Here is a 19,139-nt window from a genome sequence, read left to right on the forward strand (position 1 = left end):
ACAGGGCTTCCCGTCCGCTCAGCCGTACTTAAGCCACACGCCGGGAGGTTAGTAGTTGGGTGGGTGACCACCAGCGAATCCCTCCTGTTGTATGTCTTTTTTTTCTCTGATTTGTTGGCTCTTTGATTGAAAGTGGGCATTGCAGATCCACCAATATATGGGAGAATGTTGTTGTTTGGACGCGGTACGCGTTCTGCCAAGTGTTGTAAATACTTCTGGACCCCCCCCCCCCCCGCAATTACGAAGTAGTAGGGAGTAAAAAGTTCCGACGCAGGGGCAGATGGTGAACCGCTCATACTGGACAAAATGCTCATCGTCTTCGGTTCCTTCCAAGTACTAGTACTAGCTAGAAAAGGTGGATCCACCATAATCACGTGCTTCAGTCGACGTCGGAAGATCGCCGGATTAAAGCTTCCCGTGTTTTGTTACTAGCAAATACTCTATAGGCCGCTGAGCTCATTGGTGCCCGACTCGGATTATTGGTCTTTCATACAAATCTGTATGGCCAGCGCAGTGGCTATCAACTAACGGGGTACATTATAAGGTTCATATCCTCCTCGGAGCAAGGCTCGCACCATTGTTTCTATGTGGCCTCAATGTAAGTGTTGATGCCTGTCAGGAGAGTGATATATCATGCAAGACTTGCTCTGTATCTTACACGAGCTGTTCGATCCTGCAAACAACCAATGTGTTGAACTGTTCCAGAAATCTTCGTCGCTCCACTGCATCCTCTTCAAGCCCAGGTACACGTGTCCCCAAATCACCCCCAAAATCATATTCAAGGCAGCACCGAACGATATCCGCATACACCCTGCCCATTCGTCCCCTTAGCTGCGGGGTATATGTGTTTGTCAGCTCCGAAAGGAATTTGTCAAAGTCTTCTCCGCAGTCTTTCCATATGCGCTTCAGTGGACACCAAAGCCCTATCTCCAATAAAACGACGCCTAGGCTGTAAACATCATATTGCCTACGGTACTTCTCAGTGGGCTGAGGTGGTCTAGAACTATCCTTTCCTCTCAGCTCCTTCTCAAACCTTGCATTTCTGTCGGGATGCCAATACAGCCTTTTCTCGATTGATGCGTAAGCCGTCTTGTAATGAGACGCGAATGATTCAGTTATCTCAAGATCAGCATCGCGCCGGGTAAAGTCAAAGCCCCCGATATGTGGGACTGGTAAGTTGAAAGGGTGAGGACTGTCTTCAAATATCAGAATATTTTCGCTAGTTAAATTCTTGTGCAGCCAGTTTGCACAAAGCAGCTGATACATCGTTATGATAAGTGTATGTGCCGCTCGAAGACGATCCTCGTAGTCCCGGTAAACGCGAGGTTTCGCCTGCAAATCATCCACCAACCGCGCTTGGAGTGTGATGGGGGCCGAGGTGTGCGTACCCTCTGGGAATTGGAAAACAAGCCCGTACCGGTGGTTAGCCTTGTCGAGGAAATGGCCCCGGCAAGGAAGGACATTGACTCCTTCCAGAGCCGATGACTGCTTAAGTTGCATCGCCAGCATATGTACTCTCAGATCCAGATAAGCTAGGTCTTCAGGAGACGTTCCAGATGAGTAATATCGCCACTCAATGACCACTGGGATATTGCCATCCAATGTATACTCCCGGGATTTCGGCTGTAGGGAGTCGCGAGCCACGAGCCGAAATTCAGAAACATCCCGATATAGCCCTGGCTCTGCGCAGACGCCGCGAAAGGTCCGGCGCTCTGAGCGGGATCCAGTAGAATCTTCGTCAGCTTCATGAGAGGCCCTGTCGAAGTCCTCAATCTCACGTCCTTGTTCTAAGAGCCGTGCCATGCCTTGGTGCTGACGGAAATTCTTGTACAGTTCTAACTCCTGGAACCCCTCCTGAACACCGGCAATGCGAGTTGTCAGGCTGCGTGACGCTACCAGAACTATGCCAATCTGCCTCTCTAGAGGCCGTCGCAGCAAGGTGGGCAGGATGTCCTTGAGTTCCGCGTTGTAGGATCGAAGCTCGCCCACTAACTGGGTTAACTTCTTTTCATCACTAGCTACCCAGCGCAGCCGTGTCAAGAAGTCGAGCTTAGGCGGCTCCCTGGTAGTCGCGACTGTCTGTGTGAGGGCTTGCTGGCTTGGATTAAGTGCTCGGCGTAGTTTGTCGATCCAACTGCCGCTCGGGCAAGAAGTTGCATATCGCTCAAGCATGGCTTGGCTAGTCCGCAGTCGTTGGCTCATATTTGCGATTGATCTAGCGATATGCGACAGGACAAATTCGAATCTTAACTCCTGCGGAAGTAGCTGCAGCAAATCCGACATTGTACAGTCTGGGCGGGCTTCGTAGCGTATGATGAGATTCGCGAAACCAGACTGCTGCACCCAACAGTAAAATTGAATTCGTTGCCATTGCAGATGAACAAGGAGATCCTCAATATGGCTTTCAGCGCTGCGTGCAGAAGAAACCAGATCAAGTAAGTCTATGCAACTCTTGACTACACCGGGGAGGGCAAAAACGGCAGATATAACCCCTATTACGTCGGGTCCAGACATAGGTACTCTGTATATCTCAAAGGTTAGGAGGACTGTGAAGAGATGGTTGGGCACTGCTGGAACCTCGACCCAGGCAGAGACCAAGGGTAAGTTGCTGGGGCCAGTGGCGCAGCACCGACATTAGCTTACTTTCTAAGGAAGCGCCCTGTGCACTAATCGAAGTGATCGGCTAAGCGATGAGACCCGGCCATGTAGCCGAGCGCTGCGAGACACTAAAATTGCCTAGTTTGAACGCTAGCAGGGGGTTCGTTTATATGTCGTGCAGCGACTTCGCCCCGGGCTGTTCAATTCCTCAACTTGAGATTTGGGACTCTTCACGCACTTTTGAAACTTCATTAGGATTCGACAACATGACTTCTGGTGTAATTTCGTTAGAAGGAACAATTTCATTCGCGCAAAGAAACACTGCGCGTCTCCTACCAAGTCCGACAAACACCCACGTGCATGATGAAGAAACATGCGATTTCCTGGCCTTAGTCACTGCCGTTGCCGATCTATATTCCAATCCTGATGTACTGGAAATGCAAGGCCGCGCACACCGGGGCCACCCACTCGGTCGTGGAGCTGTCTCCCAGGTATTGACGGTCAACGCCGCTATGGTGCGCCCCAGTGCCAATATATCGACCCAGATTAATCGCGAACGGCGAGTGGTGGTCATTAAGCGGGCTGACTCGAGGATATTCTTTGCCAACGGCCGGCCGTGCAATATCTCTCTGGCGAGAAGTTTCATCTCGGAGATACGCATTCTAAGCCATCCACCACTTCGACAGCATCCGAATATTATTCGGATACTGGGGATAAACTGGGACTACTTCCACACTGTACGTTGTTGACCTTGGCAGAAACGGTAACCCCTAGTCTGACGATTATAATTGTCTAGAACTATCCAGAGCCCCTGATTTTGGTTGAGAAAGCAGATATGGACCTCCGCGAGTTCCAAAAAGCGTAATAGTCTCCTATGACGATGTGATGAAAACAGCTGATGGTGACTCGTTAACGATTCCTATAGCAATTCCTCTCTCCCTTTCGCGACTAAGAAAAGCATCGCACTTGATATCGGCGCAGGCCTATCCGCACTACACCAATGTGGTATCATTCATGGTGATCTGAAGCCTCAGAACGTGCTTATATTCTCCAATCCAACGTATCATGCTAAAATTTCCGATTTCAGCCACTCGTGCATCGACAACGGGGAAGTACGTACCCTTGTCGGCGGTACATATATGTACGCTGCCCCCGAGTGGCAAACCTGTGCAGCAACTGCTTCGCTCCGAAAAACCGACATATATTCCTTCGGACTTATCTTTAGTGGTCTGATTCTGGGTTGTGAGCCGGCTACAGCATTAGAGACCGGGGAGAGAATACCAGCGGCCACGTTCCATTGTTTCAAAGAAGACGATACCATGAGGGATCGCATATATAACTGTCTGTTGGAGACAGACCGAAGCCACCCGGACCTACACTTGGGAGAATTCCCGATGATCAAGACCATTTTAGATTGTACCCTTCAGTTGGATCCAGCAAAGAGAGACTTGACTAGGGTTCTGCAGCTTCTGTCCAGGCGTACTTACAAGCATCAATCCGGCTTGTATAAGTTAGACGACCCCGCGGCTTCACCAAGACTATCCATCCCATATCATGATCTACGCTTCGTCAGTATGGTTGTGATGGATCATATTGTCGACTCTCTGAAGCTGGTAGCTGAGTCAAAAACAGACACTCGAAGAGCTGCTGCATGCACCGAACTAGCCATCTGTTATGCATGCGATTTGGTCAAAGAGACATGCCTTAATAGAGTTCCTGATTCGGAGCAGTCAGTCACATATCTTATTCGAGCTGCCGAGCTTGGAGACAAGTGGGCGCGATGTATTGTGGCCCGTGTTGCGCAGGGAATGCAGGTGGCCATCCCAGACCATTACCCTGTGCAGGATTGGTTGTATGATGCAGCCAGGAAGGGCTCGAGAGACGCCTTAGCTTCTTTGAGGGATTTGGATAGAGTGATGTATGAAGACGCTCTTAGGTCCTATCGAACCACATTCTGGGGAAATCTGCTGCCGGGCTTCACCACATTGGGATCGTTTTCGTCCAACCCTGGGGATATTGTCAGCAGCGAGGGAGATACCTTTCTCCATTGGATAGCTTCATCGGGACAGCTTGAAATATTACAGAGATTTAGGCCGGTTGATTTACCGCAGAACGTGCTGGATTCCCGGAATGACCAGGGTGACACGCCGTTATTATGCGCTATGCGAGCTGGACATTATGGCATGCTTGCGGCACTGCTCAATCTCAATGCGGATGGTGGAATTACAAATAACGCCGGGGAGAATGGTCTCCACTTTCTCGGAAGCCTGAATGCTGAAAATGTCAATTCTGCTGCTAATTTGCTGGTAATGGCTGGTGCACAGATGGATGCCGAGGCCGAAAAATATACTGGTAATACTTATTTTGAGACAAGGCCTATTGTCAAGGGCTGTCCTAAGCTGCGAGCTGCTATGCTAAATTATCCCCATGCTTTGAGAGCTTTGTTTGATGTCGAGGAAACTCGCCGGGGCTTGGAGAGCCAGTCACACAGCCGCCTTACAGCATTCGCGTTGCGCTTCATGGTTGCCTGGGCGATTCGATTATGTTATACTGAGATCTTGGAGGTACTCAGGGAGTACCTATCTTCATCTAAGCTGATACAGGAGCTCCAAGGTGCACGGTTCTGGACAAATGGAGCTCGTTACTCGTTGGTCGAGCTCTGGCTTCTCGGTAGCGCGTCCAGTTGTCCGTTATCCGGAATTGACATGCCGAATAGATTTTGGAGATATATCAACCATTCTTCCAGACAGCATAATGCTCTTGAGCGCTCGTTGCTTTTTCTACGAGACCTTGATCCGAAAATACTAGAAACTCCCTGTTTGGGCGCTCGCAACCCAACGTTTTTCGCAATCAAAGAGGGAAATAGAGATGCCTTGCGCTGTCTCCATACCCACTTTCCGAAATATGAGACCACATTCCCGGTTACAAAGTGCCGAAAGGAGATTCACAGCAGGATTATGCGGGTAAATCACAAACGCGTTGTTCTTTCTGAAGAGAGAAGGAGATGGCTCGACTTTCCTCGTCGTTATAACAACAAGTTTGTGCCAACGATTGAACAACATGCCTACGGCCCCGATGAGTCTGACCCGGCTCGAGCACGAGTCCTTGAAGAACGCAAACGCGATCCTAAACGTGCCTACTTGGAAAGGGAGCAATGGATATATGGACGGTCCAGTGATGGACGGTCCGGTGAGTTTCGCAGTTTGCATGACGTGGATTCGGATGATGAAGCCGATATGCAAGATAATGCCAACTGTATTGATGTCCCGCCAAAGAGTGGGCCATTCGGTTTTTTTTTTGCACCACTTGAACAAAGCTCTACTAAACGCTCACCTGAGGATGCGGCTTTCGCGATTGCCCTTCACGAAGGGGAAGCAATACGTCCTCTTCCAAACAATTATCGCAAATGGCTGGGCTTAGTTGATGCTGTCTTACTTTCCATACTCTGCGGCCAGCGCGGCATATTCCACGACCTTATTACCGGGCCTGCTAGTGTGACCATGTCTTTGGGGTCAGTATCTCTATGTTACGTGAGGACTGGATGCTATGACGCCGTGATGAACTATGAAGATTTACGCCCTTTCTTCCCTGAAAATGTTTCGCGCCACACGATCCGCCGGAATAAACCCCGTTGGAGCAACGGCTACGTCGAGTTCGACGGGAGACTGAATTATACCCTATTATATATGGCTACAATTGCTCGCTCGAGATACCGAGACATATTTCTGGCGTAAGTGAAGCGACCCCTTCTTTATGAATGGCAGTGTTTGCGCTTAAGCCAGAGTCTAACTGGGATTGACAACTAGTGAGATATTGACTAATGATATGACACGTCTTGGACTAACGCAGCCGGCGGGCTGGACGACAAACAGCTGGTTTGAGGACATGTGTCTTTCCTTAGACGACTCATGTGGCCAAACGTGTGCACTCTATCAAGCGGCATCATTGCGATGGTATGACCTCTCCCTGTTCCTTCTAAAGCATGGCGCCAGCCCGCAGGGGATCTGTCACATGAGGCGAGAGCAAAACGTAGGCGAGCCATACAAGGCCACAGTGTTGTCAAGGCTAGTGGGCTCAACACATAACATCAACGGCGAGGTCGAAACGCTATTGAGACAAGCGGCAACATTACGTTTAGATCATATCATAAATATGCGTGACGTAACCGCGATTTTTGGGTCTGGGCCCAATGCAGGTCATCATCTCCACTGGGATCGGGAAGATGGAAAGCTCTCCTGGCGCCATCACGAATATTGGCTCCACTCCCAGGATATACGTCTATGGCAGAGCATCAGCCAGGCGGCCAAGGCACAAGGGTGCCGGATTAAACCGTCGAGATCAGACGGGGCTTATATCTTGGAAGCGGCCTGGCGCCGGGATGTTCCGGCGCTTCAAACACTTCTAGATTTAGGCCTCGATCCGAATTACCGTGCACCTGCCTGGAAAGTATGGAAGTTGAATATCACCGCTATAGATGTTGTTGCGTGGACCAACGCAGTAACTGAGTCTTTTTGCACCGATAGTGGCCTAGTCCTCAAGGAGCGTGATGCAAAAATAGTTGCTATGCTCAAAGCATATAAGGGCACACGTGGTCTGGAATTCTTGCTTGAATACCAGATCGTTGTTGGTATTCTTCAAAGCTTTGTGACCCCTGTTGTCGTACTCATCTTCCTGGTCCTAGCCCATTACACATTTGACCCGTGGATGTCTAAGATCTCCAGCTGGGGCTGGGATACGCTGAAGGAGGACTGGAAAGGCCACGATGACAAGGTCATGGTACTCGCCATCTACTGCGTGGACCGTGTTATTACAGGCGGGTGGGCATTACTCCTGACTTTGTTTTGTCTGGCGTGGTGCTACGGCGACGACGACGACGGTACACCCTCAAATGCAGGCGAGCCAATATTCATCTTGACGAGTCTTGGTATCTTTGCAACCACAGCCAAGGTACTTGTAGCTCACGTTACTGATGACGAGTTAGCCAGTGCGGTCATCTATAACAGCTTTCTCGTAGATGCCGCTATTTATATATTCATCCTGCTCGTATGCATTTCCATTGTCTTCCCCGTTCTTGTTCCAGACTACTGGTGGTTGGGGCGCTTGTGGAGACTGGCCGAAGACTTACAAGGAGGCTGCACGTTAGTTCATGTTCGAAATGCATTGTATCGGGGAGCAAGTAGACGCAACAGCCCTCGCCATCGTGCAACAGCTCGAGAGCTGATGGCTCATCGAGCACCATTTCTGACAGAGGAACGCGGAATTTTCACGCTCAAGACGTGGCATAAGCCGCTGGCACTGTTCACAGGCATTGGATATTGCACGTCTCGCAAGTGGATGAATCTCTGGGAAAGGTTTATGGGACGGCGTAGTGAACAGGGTGAACGAATTGGGCTTTTGGAGGATTTTGATGGTGAAGACGTCAGCATGTCTCCCCCATAAGAATAGGAGTTGATTTAAAAAGGTCTAGTCATAAGCTTACCGTGCATAACACTAGAGTCTGTTCACCTGGTTAAGATGTAATACAATGTCATTGGTGGACGAGTTCTGGAATGTTCAAATCCTCACATCCATGCAGGATGTAAGGCAGATATTCCTGAGCCCTAGGATCACTTTACCTTTCTACATTAGCCGTCTCAGTCCTGTTTGTGACAAAATGCAGTACAAAGGACTAATTCAGCACATACGACCATAGGGTGTGGAGAACAGGGCTTCCCGTCCGCTCAGCCGTACTTAAGCCACACGCCGGGAGGTTAGTAGTTGGGTGGGTGACCACCAGCGAATCCCTCCTGTTGTATGTTTTCTATTTTTTGTATCTTTTTGTGTGTGTGATAAATGAGCTTGAAGAGAAAGACATCCAGATTGCATTTAGCGGGGCTCGGGGTTCGGGGCGTCCTGCCCTTGAATGTATATTTAGAGAACGCCTTACAAAAAGCTTATAAAAGTCAAGCGATTCGAACAGGGACAACAAGAATTGATAATATTCATGAGTTGAATTGAACGAAGTGGAATAACTTCTAACTATAAAGAGTTACCTATTTCGCCAACTCCTCAGTTGTCTTCTTTGCTCTTACATCCGTCCCTAGGAATAGACCTAGCACATCCAAGTTCGGCGGTGGCCATCACTACGCCGATGTTGGCGTTACTTTCTGGAGAGGATATGAGTTGCGGGTCTCGTAACTCGCCTTCTGCGCTTCTCTACATGTGCGTGTCCTGTCTTACCCCGAGATGCACCAGTAATGATGGACATAAACTAGCGTACCGCATCTATGAAGATATATATATAGGTATATAGCAAACCAGAAAACCAGAATCACAGATAGAATCAATTTCCACGAAGTGCTAGAGTACACTACCATAAAGTGAAATAAATAGATCTTCTAATTGAATTCTCTAGAAACCGTAAAGATTCTTAATATATTGTATCATTAAGAAAATCTCGGTCGGAAGGTATGAACTAGCCATCTGTGCAGTATTTTCGTCAAGGCACCGTCTACCCGCATAGAGTACGAACTACAAGTATTGGATTGGTATTTCACCCCACAGTTGCCATACAATCAGGGTCTCAGCCATATTCTTCCTATTTGGAAAACCCTCATTCATATCAGATCTGTACTGCAAAAAAAACAAAGACGCCGCAACAACATGTGCTGGAGCAAAAAGGGAAGCCGAACGCGGGGGTCGAACCCGCAACCTTGAGATACCGTGACGACTAAGAGTCTCACGCTCTACCGATTGAGCTAGCCCGGCTTGCGATGTGCAAATTGAAGAAAATGTGATATACCAGGTACCTACTAAATACGGCCACCCTTTCTCTACGGCATAGCGGAGAATCTGAGATTACAGTCGCCTACCACGGAGGTCTGCGTCAAAAGTGGCATCTGGAGAACAACCAAAGCGGGTGCGGGCCCAGATGGAAACATGGTACCCAACACCATCAGTGTGACTCGCCATCTCTCACTGTATTGAATCCCAAGCTAGCTTCCTGGTGCTTCTAATTGATAGTCCAGTGCCTTGAGTCGGATATATATATCACGCCGAGATAATTATTTTGATAAACAAAACGGTTTATGACCTTTCTTGTGCATTCTGACATCATCAAACAGTATCACTGCAGGCTCACAGCAGCTTGTACAAAAATCAGTTTCACAACATCTCATCGGATAATTCAACAGCAGGAGCTTCCACAACAAGACCCAGTATCAAGGCAACTGGGGCCTGAACAGCATTCCACGAAAGCACAGCATAAAGTCAAAAAGATCAGTCGTGGAAATAGGTCTCAACCATGTTGATAGTCACTGAGAGAGACATCTTGGGTAGGCAGTATCGGCCAGGACCTGCTACCACCATCCGCATCATTTAGAATAGAGACAAGGATCTTGCCCCGGCTGTCGCGCAATTCATCGATATCTCCATAGGCAGATGCATTCATCTGATCAATGTTTTGGACAAGGGACATAATATTCCAGCCGCTGCCACCGCTGATGTCGTAGGTCCACCAAGCCAAATTAACTGCCTTGACAGAAACAATGTTCGCATCCTTTGTTTTCGAATATCTTTCCACGCCCCTGAAGAAGGTCTTTGCATCCTCGCGTGAGGCAGCTGTCACGAGAAACCGAAACCATTTTCCCGTGACACCATCTGAGCTGCGTTGATATGTCCAATGAGCGTAAAATGGTGCATAGTGGTTCCAGTAGACTTTGTTGTCAGCCATTGAGGCGGAGATCAGGTGTATGGCCTAGAGTGGTCGATTCTGTGGATTGATAGACAATAGAGATATCACGAGAACAGATGTCTTGTTCAATGAGATTCAAACAAGAAGTCTAGGAATGAAGACTACACTTATACACTTTTTGTCAGCGGGTATTCTTATGTTTCTCTGAAGTTCTGACCTCATCAATGGCCAGACCAGTGGCTGTTATGATGCTTTCTTGACATCACGTAATATTCGAAATATGTTTGCGGAAGTGAGCGCGTCACATGGGTGTAATTGTACGAGCAGACGTTGATATGGCATTGGCTAGTTCTCCTTCTCCTACCTATTATAGCATATTATATTGAGGGGGGATGATTGGAGATCTGCTGTGGACAATACCTCAGCGTCTCGTCTATGAGAGAATGGGCTGTTTTCGGGTAGCTTCAGTATGGGTCTCGGAGTTACATCAATGTGCGTCTATCGACCCATGGTTGATATATGCGGGAAACGTCTATGACCTGCCTACTGTAATCTGGAGATACTTTTATACTTTTGCTTCATTACACAAATACCTTGACTAAGGTATGTCCCTATCTTGGAGCTGCAGTAGTCGGTGAGAGCAAAGCCGACGATGCCAGGGATCAAAGCCCGCATAGCGGACTTTATGAAACAGCAGGATACCCGTGGATGATACCACTTCAACGATGCCCAGTACTAAATATAGATTATGCTTATGCGAGTGCCTAGTAGTGAAAACAACCACAATTACTCTGTTCCTTGGCTTGAAAACAGGCGTCAGGCGAGGCTCTTCTATTTTAAAATTTCATTATTTATACCTCACAAGCAACTACACTAGAATATAAATATTGCGGAATCCCTGGCTGTTTAATTTATGTGGAGTTATTAACAGTATCTGTGGACCAGGACAATGGTTCTAAATCCTACTTTGTTATATATACTCCAACTATCCGTGTAGAGATGATCAAAGCGCGTACTGGCATATTGTTATATACTATATGAATCACTGGGATAGCGCCATATGTGCCTAGGATTCACTTGGTTGTTAGGGAATATATCTCTAGCAGAAATGGAAATTGATTTCCCCTAGTTTTCCGTTCATTGAAGATCCAGCTCAATCAATGTGACTTTTGCATTATTCAGGAAGGAATCGCAGGGAAAAAAGATGAATCCAATCCTTTGACTGCAATTTCCAGTATAATTATTAGCAAGGAAAAAGACAAAGATTCACAGGCACAGTAATGGTTTCGTCACTTTAACAATTTCATAGCACATACGGCCTTTACCAGTCTATTATAACTCAAACCTATAGAAGGTATCTAAAGTTATGGAGAGAGTAAGCTATTTACATAAATTTACTTTATAATAGCTCCAAATATAAGAGAACTATATTTAAAGGTACACCCACGACTTCCATCTAGGAAAGTATCACGTAGCTTAGTGAGATAAATATAAAAGTAATTGTATTATATCTACATATATTTATATTATCTAGGTAATTATTATTATATTCTCCCAGATTTAAATTTATAAACTTTATACGAGTACTACTTTATAAAATAGCAATTAATTGTCAAGATTATCTACTAGTCAGGGTAGAAGACCTGTCGACTAGGTAAGGATACGTAGGCAAAACAACAGTAAATAGTCTATCGACAGAGACTGATTCTTGATTTTTCCCTCTACTACTTCCGTTGTTAATTTATAGCTGAGGATCCCTAAAGTTCTTTGTATAGAGTACTGAATTCTCAGAGGGGGACCACTGTTCGTTATTGAAAAGGTGACTGATATAGACACCGAAGGCGCCGTCCGGCCTCCGAGATGTCCATGCACCTGGGGCAGGGTATACTGTACAGTCACCTTGCATGATCGTTATCAATTCTGTGACATTAATATATATTCTTCAAAATTACAAGACTATCTAAAGATCTATAATATCTATACCCAGAGTATCGAATCGCGAAAATATATCGTGAAAAGATTAACTCTCAAGCTTTCGATCTATCTATCTACAAAAGATTACACTAAAATTTAGTACTGGTAGTAGTTTATTAATATAGTAACTTTAGTAAGCAGTTCTAGACTAATTTCTTGAGATAGATTCTGGGACAAAGAGTAAAAAATATATATTAAAATTAAGAAAGCCGCAAGATCCCAGCCGTTTGTAGTGATCTCGACTACCCTAGTTTTACATTGATAAAAACCTTCTTTCTAGTCCTCAGTAAGTGCTTTCTTAAACAGGTGAGACTAGTATTAAGTGTTTTGCCAATACTTAGATACGAAAAACCTGTGTTTTCACTTGTTCCCTAGTTTAAGATTTAGGTATGGTAAGCTTGTTTTGTTCATTGCCACCATTTTCCAATTTGTTATGAAGGATAATACTTGATATACCTTCTCAAGTTGCTTTTTAAATATACTGGGCGCTTCAGTAGGAGGCTCTTTAGCAGAAGGCTCTTTAGCAGGAGGCTCTTCATAATTATTCCAAGGTGCAAAGTGACTGTCCGTGCATTGCAGAATTATATTTACTTCTCCGTCTGGGTCAGAAATATAGATTTCCTAGTTTATAGCGGTACTATCATGTGGTACTAGTAATTGAGAAATATTTTAGAAGTCAAGATTCTATGTTATCAATGTTACTATATATACACGTACTAATACTTAGATATAAAGTCTAAGAAAATCTATTTAATCTTTAATTATATTTATAGATAGTATATTCGAATTTGCAGCGATATGGTATCTCAGTTTAGAGTTTAAACTTAGTGTGAATTTCACCTCTAAAAGCACAACAACCCCGTCCGAAGAAGGCAGAAACCTCCATTAAGATGAAATGCTGGTGTAGAATGAGGCCAGTTTTAAGTTGTTGGTTTTTCCCTCGTTTCTGCTGCGTCACTGTGATATGGAGATTATTTGACCCTGCTACTAAGCCTTCTATGTAAGACTGCCACGTAGTTACGCATCTGTAGCTTGTTTTGATTTATTAGGTTGACAATGTAGGGCTATGAGACTAAATGATGGAACTGTTTGATGTGAACAAGAAGGAGGATCTCACCTTCAGAAAGCTTTCTCTACTGATCATGTTCTCAGCGATCGTCTAGTGCTCATGTACATTCTATGTATCACCAGAAACTATAGCAGCCCTCAGCTAAGAGTCAGTAGCTCAATAAACCATTTAGACTAAGGTCTCGGTAGCGGGGAGGAAAGGTAATCATCATATGTTTATGTCATGCCGACCTAGAGAATGACTGCATACACCGACCATGTGCAACAGTCTTTATCAGTCTAGTCGCCTTTGTCTAGTACAGATATAATCGGCCCTCTTTTATGTGCCTCAAAGACCTTTGTGAGCAATTTAAACAAACATACCATATGTCCAATATCACAGATGGAATTTACTGATTAAGGCTGTCAGAGTAGTGAGGTGAGTCAACTAGGGTGGACAAGTTAACGTAGATTCTTCAGAAATCAATGACCTGGACGAACAGAGCATGAATGTTGGCATACGTAGATTAATGTGAATTGCAGCTATTTAAGTATGGTGCATTTCAACAGTACCAATAACTGTGCCCCCGGCAAGCATGCCTTTTAACCTTCTGGTCGCTTTTAATACCATTTCCACAGCACAATAATACGCATAGCTAATCTTTAGTTTTTCTGCTTCGGCTCACAAGGCAGAAGATCTTCCAGCCATTTGTAAGCGACAGGCAAGCTGTCGGGGTACCCCATATGCGGTAAACCTTGAAAGAACCTGTGTACTGATTAGCGGCGACTTCAACCAAGATTGTCATTCATATCCTGCCGTACCTTCCCTCCTTAGCACTGCCATGGTTGAAAAGAAGCAAAGAGTCTTCAATTGGCGTGAGACCGTCGTCGACACCCTACATGTTCGTCAGATACGCCACATTCAATTCATACAAGGAGAGCAGATGAATACATTTAACAACAGCAACCGGCAACTAGGACGATCGACAATCCCGGTGTCCACCAGAGAGAACTTCTTTCGTGCCTCTCGCACAAAGACATTGGTATCGTCGTAGCCGTATTTCTTTGTCCATCCCGGCATGATTCTGTATAGGATTAGCTCCTTGAACTCACTTAGAAAGGAAAGGAACGACCCACGAGAAAGGATACTCATGGTCATCAACGCGCCTGAGCCACTCCTCATCCAGAAAATAATGGCATCCCGCGCCATGCGCAATAGCCCCACGGAGTCGGGTTGCGTGTGTATGGGCAGCTCGGATGGCATAGAAACCTCCCGCACTGAGACCCCAGAGCACAACCTGACTCATGTCGAGCATCGGCTGCGTTGCCATATATGCGAACACGCTATCCCAGAGCCGATCGGGAGAGGATGGGTCTGCAGGATCGGCAGGGGAATCCGCTGTACCTGGGATCTCAGCGATGACGACAGCCCATCCACGACCAATAATCTCGTGACTCCGCTGGCTGTTATCTGGTCGGTATCCGTCTAGTCCGGTCATAATAAGGACCACCGGGACGGGGCTATCGGGGCGAGCATTGCTCGGTACGCGCGTGTATATCGGGATTGCTTGGCCATCATTTCCGCCGCGGCTTCTGTGTGGGATGATCACCTCCTTGATCGGTGGATCCCATCGAGACGCGGCCTTGAGGTATACCTGTTTCTGGCGCTCGAATGCGGTCCGCTTAATGGAGTTCGGCTGAGTTATGTCGACATAGGGGAAGCGCGAGATACGGTAGACCACCGCGGCACGTCGGAACAGGTCGATTGCGAGGTCGGTTTCGCCAGAGTCAAGGGCCTGCGAGGCTTGAGATTCTAAGTCCGACGCAGTAGAAAAAAATGTAGACGTATACTCATCCGTGCTAGCATCATTGATGTTTTCCTATTGTTGAGAAATCTTTGGTCAGTGGCCACACAATTCGACAAAGGGGTTGCCGGCCTTTGATGACAAACTGAGATAAGTTTCTGGAATATTGGTTCGAAGTCCTCATAAGATCCATCATGAAAAGGATAAACTCCTTTTTGGCACTTTAATGTACTGTTAGTCAATTTCAGTCGATCGCGGCGCGATGAGCGAATGACTCACGGCAAACTTCCAACGCGTTTCCCACAGGGTCTTGACAGAGCCCTTATGTGGATAGACAGTATCGAATTTATCCCCAAGGATCCAGTTCGGCATTTTTGTATTTGAAAAAAGTGAGAGATATCCGACGGTGTGTTTAGGCCTGTGGTCGTGGAAGGACGGCTAGAGCTGGCAGCATATTAAATGAGAAAATCTTTTGTTGCTACCCTTTCGCACCATATAACAGAAAAATCAGAAGATTTCCCACCTAAGTAACCTTCCACCACGGGAATTATATTTTAAAATCATGCAACCCCCCTGGTTCATTGGACATTGGCCAAGTTTTGCTGAATGTATCAAGGTCACGTGCAGTGGTTGTAACGTTCCAGGAACAGCCCTAAGCCGACATTACTGCAAACGGCGATGGAGTTACATCGCTGCCATATTTCGCGCGTACTCCGGAGTAGATATCCGGTGACCCATAGACGATATGGATATATATTGTAGAACAGTTCAATTCCCCCCTTTCAGAGACATATAGGACATGGTATGCAATATGCCCACCAACTCTATAAGGATGCATCATATTATAAAGGCCAGGAAACCAAGTGAAGTAGGGACATTTCTTAACTTGCTGTAGCAAGCACCTCAGGCCTACCATAGCTCCCAAAACACGTCGATTGTCTCAGGCCAATGATGGAAGTCCTATGAACCAAAAAGCCCTACCAGATCATATTTAATATTACGGTGCATGGCTTACCATAAACCACCGGGGTAAATTCAAAGGTAAAACGACTGAGAATAGAATAAAGAAAGATTAATACCTAGGATTGAACAACCCTACCGTTGCTTCGCTGCAGCTTCGACATATGGTGACTAGGCGTAGAAAGGATCCTTCGAAGAGGAAAGAGCAGTAGTAGCTTTACCATCTGGGTGGAGCTATTCCCTGCGTCGAGCCCCCTGATCCTGCCGAGCACACACTCCAATCGTATAGCGTGTTCGCAGTAACCTTATGGTTGGCTGGCATTTGTCCTCTGGTGGGGCATTGGCTGATGGTGGAAAAACAGATGTATCATTTAATGGCTCATCTGGCGGCCTAGCCACTCAGCTGTCACTACGGATTAACAAGGCTGTCGTAGCTTCTTTGTAACAGGCCCTTTAGTACAGCCAGGCCTGTTTAGTGCTTATATCTCATTGAAATATGTGCTACCACCAGTTAAAGAAAATAGTGAACTTAATTTCCTATTGAAAGGAATTGGAAAATCCGGGCTTATCACGAGACTCTCAAGTCTTACACTGATAAATCTGCATCTGTCAGAGACTTCTTTGTGCACTTAGGGACATAATTATGATTAAAATGCGGCAACACCATCATGACTTCAAGAGGCTAGGCTTGGGATGCTCCCATTCCATTTCAAAATGGACTTCCCAACCGTCATCAAGTTCTTGATTGGACTGACTGCTGGCCGTGCATTGCACTGCTTCCTGGTCTCATTATACCGAGAATTTCAGGCAGGTTAATTGAAACCATAGAGGAATCGAGGACAAAGTCCGTTAACTGGTAGCAGAAAGACACAGTTCTCGCGCGCCAGCATGCTTGCGAGCCTCCCCCAGAGCTGCCCACTAGATGGCCCCTTGGCCTTGATCGTATAAAGCAACTATGGACGTCAAATGCAGAAGGCCACCTCCTCGCATTTCTGTGCTCCGTAGCAGAGGAATACGAGCCCGGAAATAGCTTGTCGCAATATTTATTACTAGGACCGCGGGCATTTCATATTCTGCGACCAGAGAATGTAGAGGCAATTCTCTCCACCCACTCTGAAGGTACATAAGACACCCCAGATAGCCAATCTGAGGATACGATACTTATTTTACTTAGACTACGGCTTAGGTGCACGGCGGGAAGTCTTTGCGCCGTTACTAGGTAATGGCATTTTTACCCAAGAAGGGCCAGCATGGAGGCATTCGAGGGATCTTCTTGGCAGACAATTCTCTCGAATCAAGAGTCGAAGCATGGAGCATCTCCACGAGCATGTTGATAATCTAATAGCCCGAGTGCCATTGAACGCGGTGGTCGACCTTCAGCCACTATTCTTCGACCTGACGCTTGACATAACAACTTCACTTCTATTCGGGAAATCAGTGTACAGTTTAAAGGCAGACATTAACCAAGATTCGGACAACAAGCTATTTACTGAAAGTTTTAACATTGCCCAAGAAGGCCTGGCTAAGCGATTTCGCCTAGCTCCATTCCATTGGTTATACAATCCACCAAAATTTCGAAGAGCCTGTGCTGATGTCCACCGATTTGTGGAGCATTATATTGATGGCTTGAAGCTGGACCTTCCTGACGCATTAAATGATGAGGCCTGCAGTTTTATTAAACAGCTTGCCCAGGAGTCTATAAGCAAAACAGACCTCCGTGATCAATTACTTAATGTGCTTTGGGCTGGAAGAGACACCACGGCTTGCTGCCTCTCATGGATGCTGTACGTACCTGGAAGTTGCAACTTGGTTTAAACCCTTACTGAATAGCACCCAGACGCCTACTTATCCGACACGAACACGTAATGTATCGTTTGCGAGATGAAGTATCTTCTATTATGGGACAGTCTCAATACCCCTCGAGAGACCAGATGGGGCGCATACCATACCTTAACTGTGTTATCAGAGAAAGTCAGTTTGCCGCCCTAAAAATCACTCCGTATGCTAAATACACCCAGCGTTACGTCTTTACCCATCCGTTCCTTTGAATAATCGCGAAGCTAAACAAACAACCATCTTACCAACTGGGGGCGGCGAGAACGGACACAGTCCCATTCTCGTGAGGAAAGGGGAGCTAGTCGCCTTTTCACAATATGTCAATTCGCGAAAGAGAAACATCTATGGGCCTGATGCGGACGTCTTCCGCCCAGAACGGTGGGAAACTGGCGAGCTGGGCCAGATTGGATGGGCATATTTTCCCTTCAATGGCGGGCCAAGACAGTGCCTGATAGAGACTTTGCTCTGAATCAGATCAAATTCACAGCCATCGTGTTATTGCAGGCATTTCCCAACATAGGGCTGCCTGTTGGAGAGGTAGTAGAGCCTGTTGGAAGTGAAAGACAACGCCTCACCCTTGTTCTTTCTGCTGCGGATGGCTGTCGGGTCGAAATCCGATCTTCATGAATCATTCAGTGAGGAGCCCCTAATCCACCGGCATTGGTTTATTTCGGTAGATTTAGGGCACTGCGATATGCCAATATTAGCTATGAAAGACCTTTCTGGATATTTGTTGGTCAGTAACGGACTTATTATGTATGGGCTGAGGCCATCCGTGAATGGGTAGTATAACAAGATAGCTTCAAGGCAGATATTGCCCACGTGTACTTGCGAGATTCGACAGCTTGATACTCTATAGCTGCCCACACTGACTCTGTACTGAAGTATATTTGAGGTGAAACTACTATTGCTTTAACCCAGGTGGTGGAAAGCTTCAGGTTTGCGGAATGGATCTGCTCTCGTCGTATGTTTACAGATTGTCCATAGTCGGCTGCATGGCACCTTTTTTTTCGCTACTAACCTAATGTACCTACATTTTTTCTTATTGCAATTAGCAATTGCCTCTTTAAATGTGCGTCTCCCGCGTATAGAGGAGGGAGATTTCGATCTTTTTTATATCAGCTGTATTAGTTAAGTTTGTAACGTATTATTTCATGTAATGAGAAAATTAAGGATAGTGTGAAGTGATGTCCCGGTCTCGTCCATATAAGATCGCATTCTGTTCATGTCAGCCTACAGCGTCAGAC

General features: G+C 46.4%; 5 protein-coding genes and 1 non-coding gene across 6 annotated transcripts; 2 read left to right on the forward strand and 4 right to left on the reverse strand.

Annotated features, from left to right (window-relative positions):
* Positions 1–544: 544 nt before the first annotated feature.
* Positions 545–1,543, reverse strand: BDV37DRAFT_237447 (uncharacterized protein). The gene has a single exon (XM_032080724.1). The coding sequence runs from the start codon at positions 1,507–1,509 to the stop codon at positions 655–657; it is 855 nt and encodes a 284-aa protein (XP_031946158.1). The 5' UTR covers positions 1,510–1,543; the 3' UTR covers positions 545–654.
* Positions 1,544–7,002: 5,459 nt separating this feature from the next.
* Positions 7,003–8,033, forward strand: BDV37DRAFT_237450 (uncharacterized protein). The gene is made up of 2 exons (XM_032080725.1): positions 7,003–7,641; positions 7,742–8,033. The coding sequence occupies exons 1-2, from the start codon at positions 7,162–7,164 to the stop codon at positions 7,817–7,819; spliced, it is 558 nt and encodes a 185-aa protein (XP_031946159.1). The 5' UTR covers positions 7,003–7,161; the 3' UTR covers positions 7,820–8,033.
* Positions 8,034–9,261: 1,228 nt separating this feature from the next.
* BDV37DRAFT_t23 lies at positions 9,262–9,345 on the reverse strand. Its single transcript has one exon. It is a non-coding gene; the product is annotated as a tRNA-Lys (tRNA).
* Positions 9,346–9,874: 529 nt separating this feature from the next.
* Positions 9,875–10,309, reverse strand: BDV37DRAFT_278360 (uncharacterized protein; the record flags this gene model as incomplete). The annotated part of the gene is made up of 1 exon (XM_032086029.1): positions 9,875–10,309. One exon carries the CDS (start codon positions 10,307–10,309, stop codon positions 9,875–9,877), a length of 435 nt encoding a protein of 144 aa, XP_031946160.1.
* A 3,645-nt stretch (positions 10,310–13,954) lies between these two features.
* On the reverse strand, positions 13,955–15,468 carry ayg1 (heptaketide hydrolyase ayg1; the record flags this gene model as incomplete). The annotated part of the gene is made up of 6 exons (XM_032086030.1): positions 13,955–14,057; positions 14,114–14,187; positions 14,244–14,376; positions 14,429–15,171; positions 15,243–15,317; positions 15,376–15,468. 6 exons carry the CDS (start codon positions 15,466–15,468, stop codon positions 13,955–13,957), a joined length of 1,221 nt encoding a protein of 406 aa, XP_031946161.1.
* A 1,302-nt stretch (positions 15,469–16,770) lies between these two features.
* On the forward strand, positions 16,771–18,361 carry BDV37DRAFT_278362 (cytochrome P450; the record flags this gene model as incomplete). The annotated part of the gene is made up of 5 exons (XM_032086031.1): positions 16,771–16,867; positions 16,924–17,175; positions 17,231–17,840; positions 17,894–18,027; positions 18,075–18,361. The coding sequence occupies 5 exons, from the start codon at positions 16,771–16,773 to the stop codon at positions 18,359–18,361; spliced, it is 1,380 nt and encodes a 459-aa protein (XP_031946162.1).
* Positions 18,362–19,139: the final 778 nt, after the last annotated feature.

Source organism: Aspergillus pseudonomiae (genome assembly GCF_009193645.1).
Source record: "Aspergillus pseudonomiae strain CBS 119388 unplaced genomic scaffold BDV37scaffold_4, whole genome shotgun sequence".
Lineage (NCBI taxonomy): Eukaryota > Fungi > Ascomycota > Eurotiomycetes > Eurotiales > Aspergillaceae > Aspergillus > Aspergillus pseudonomiae.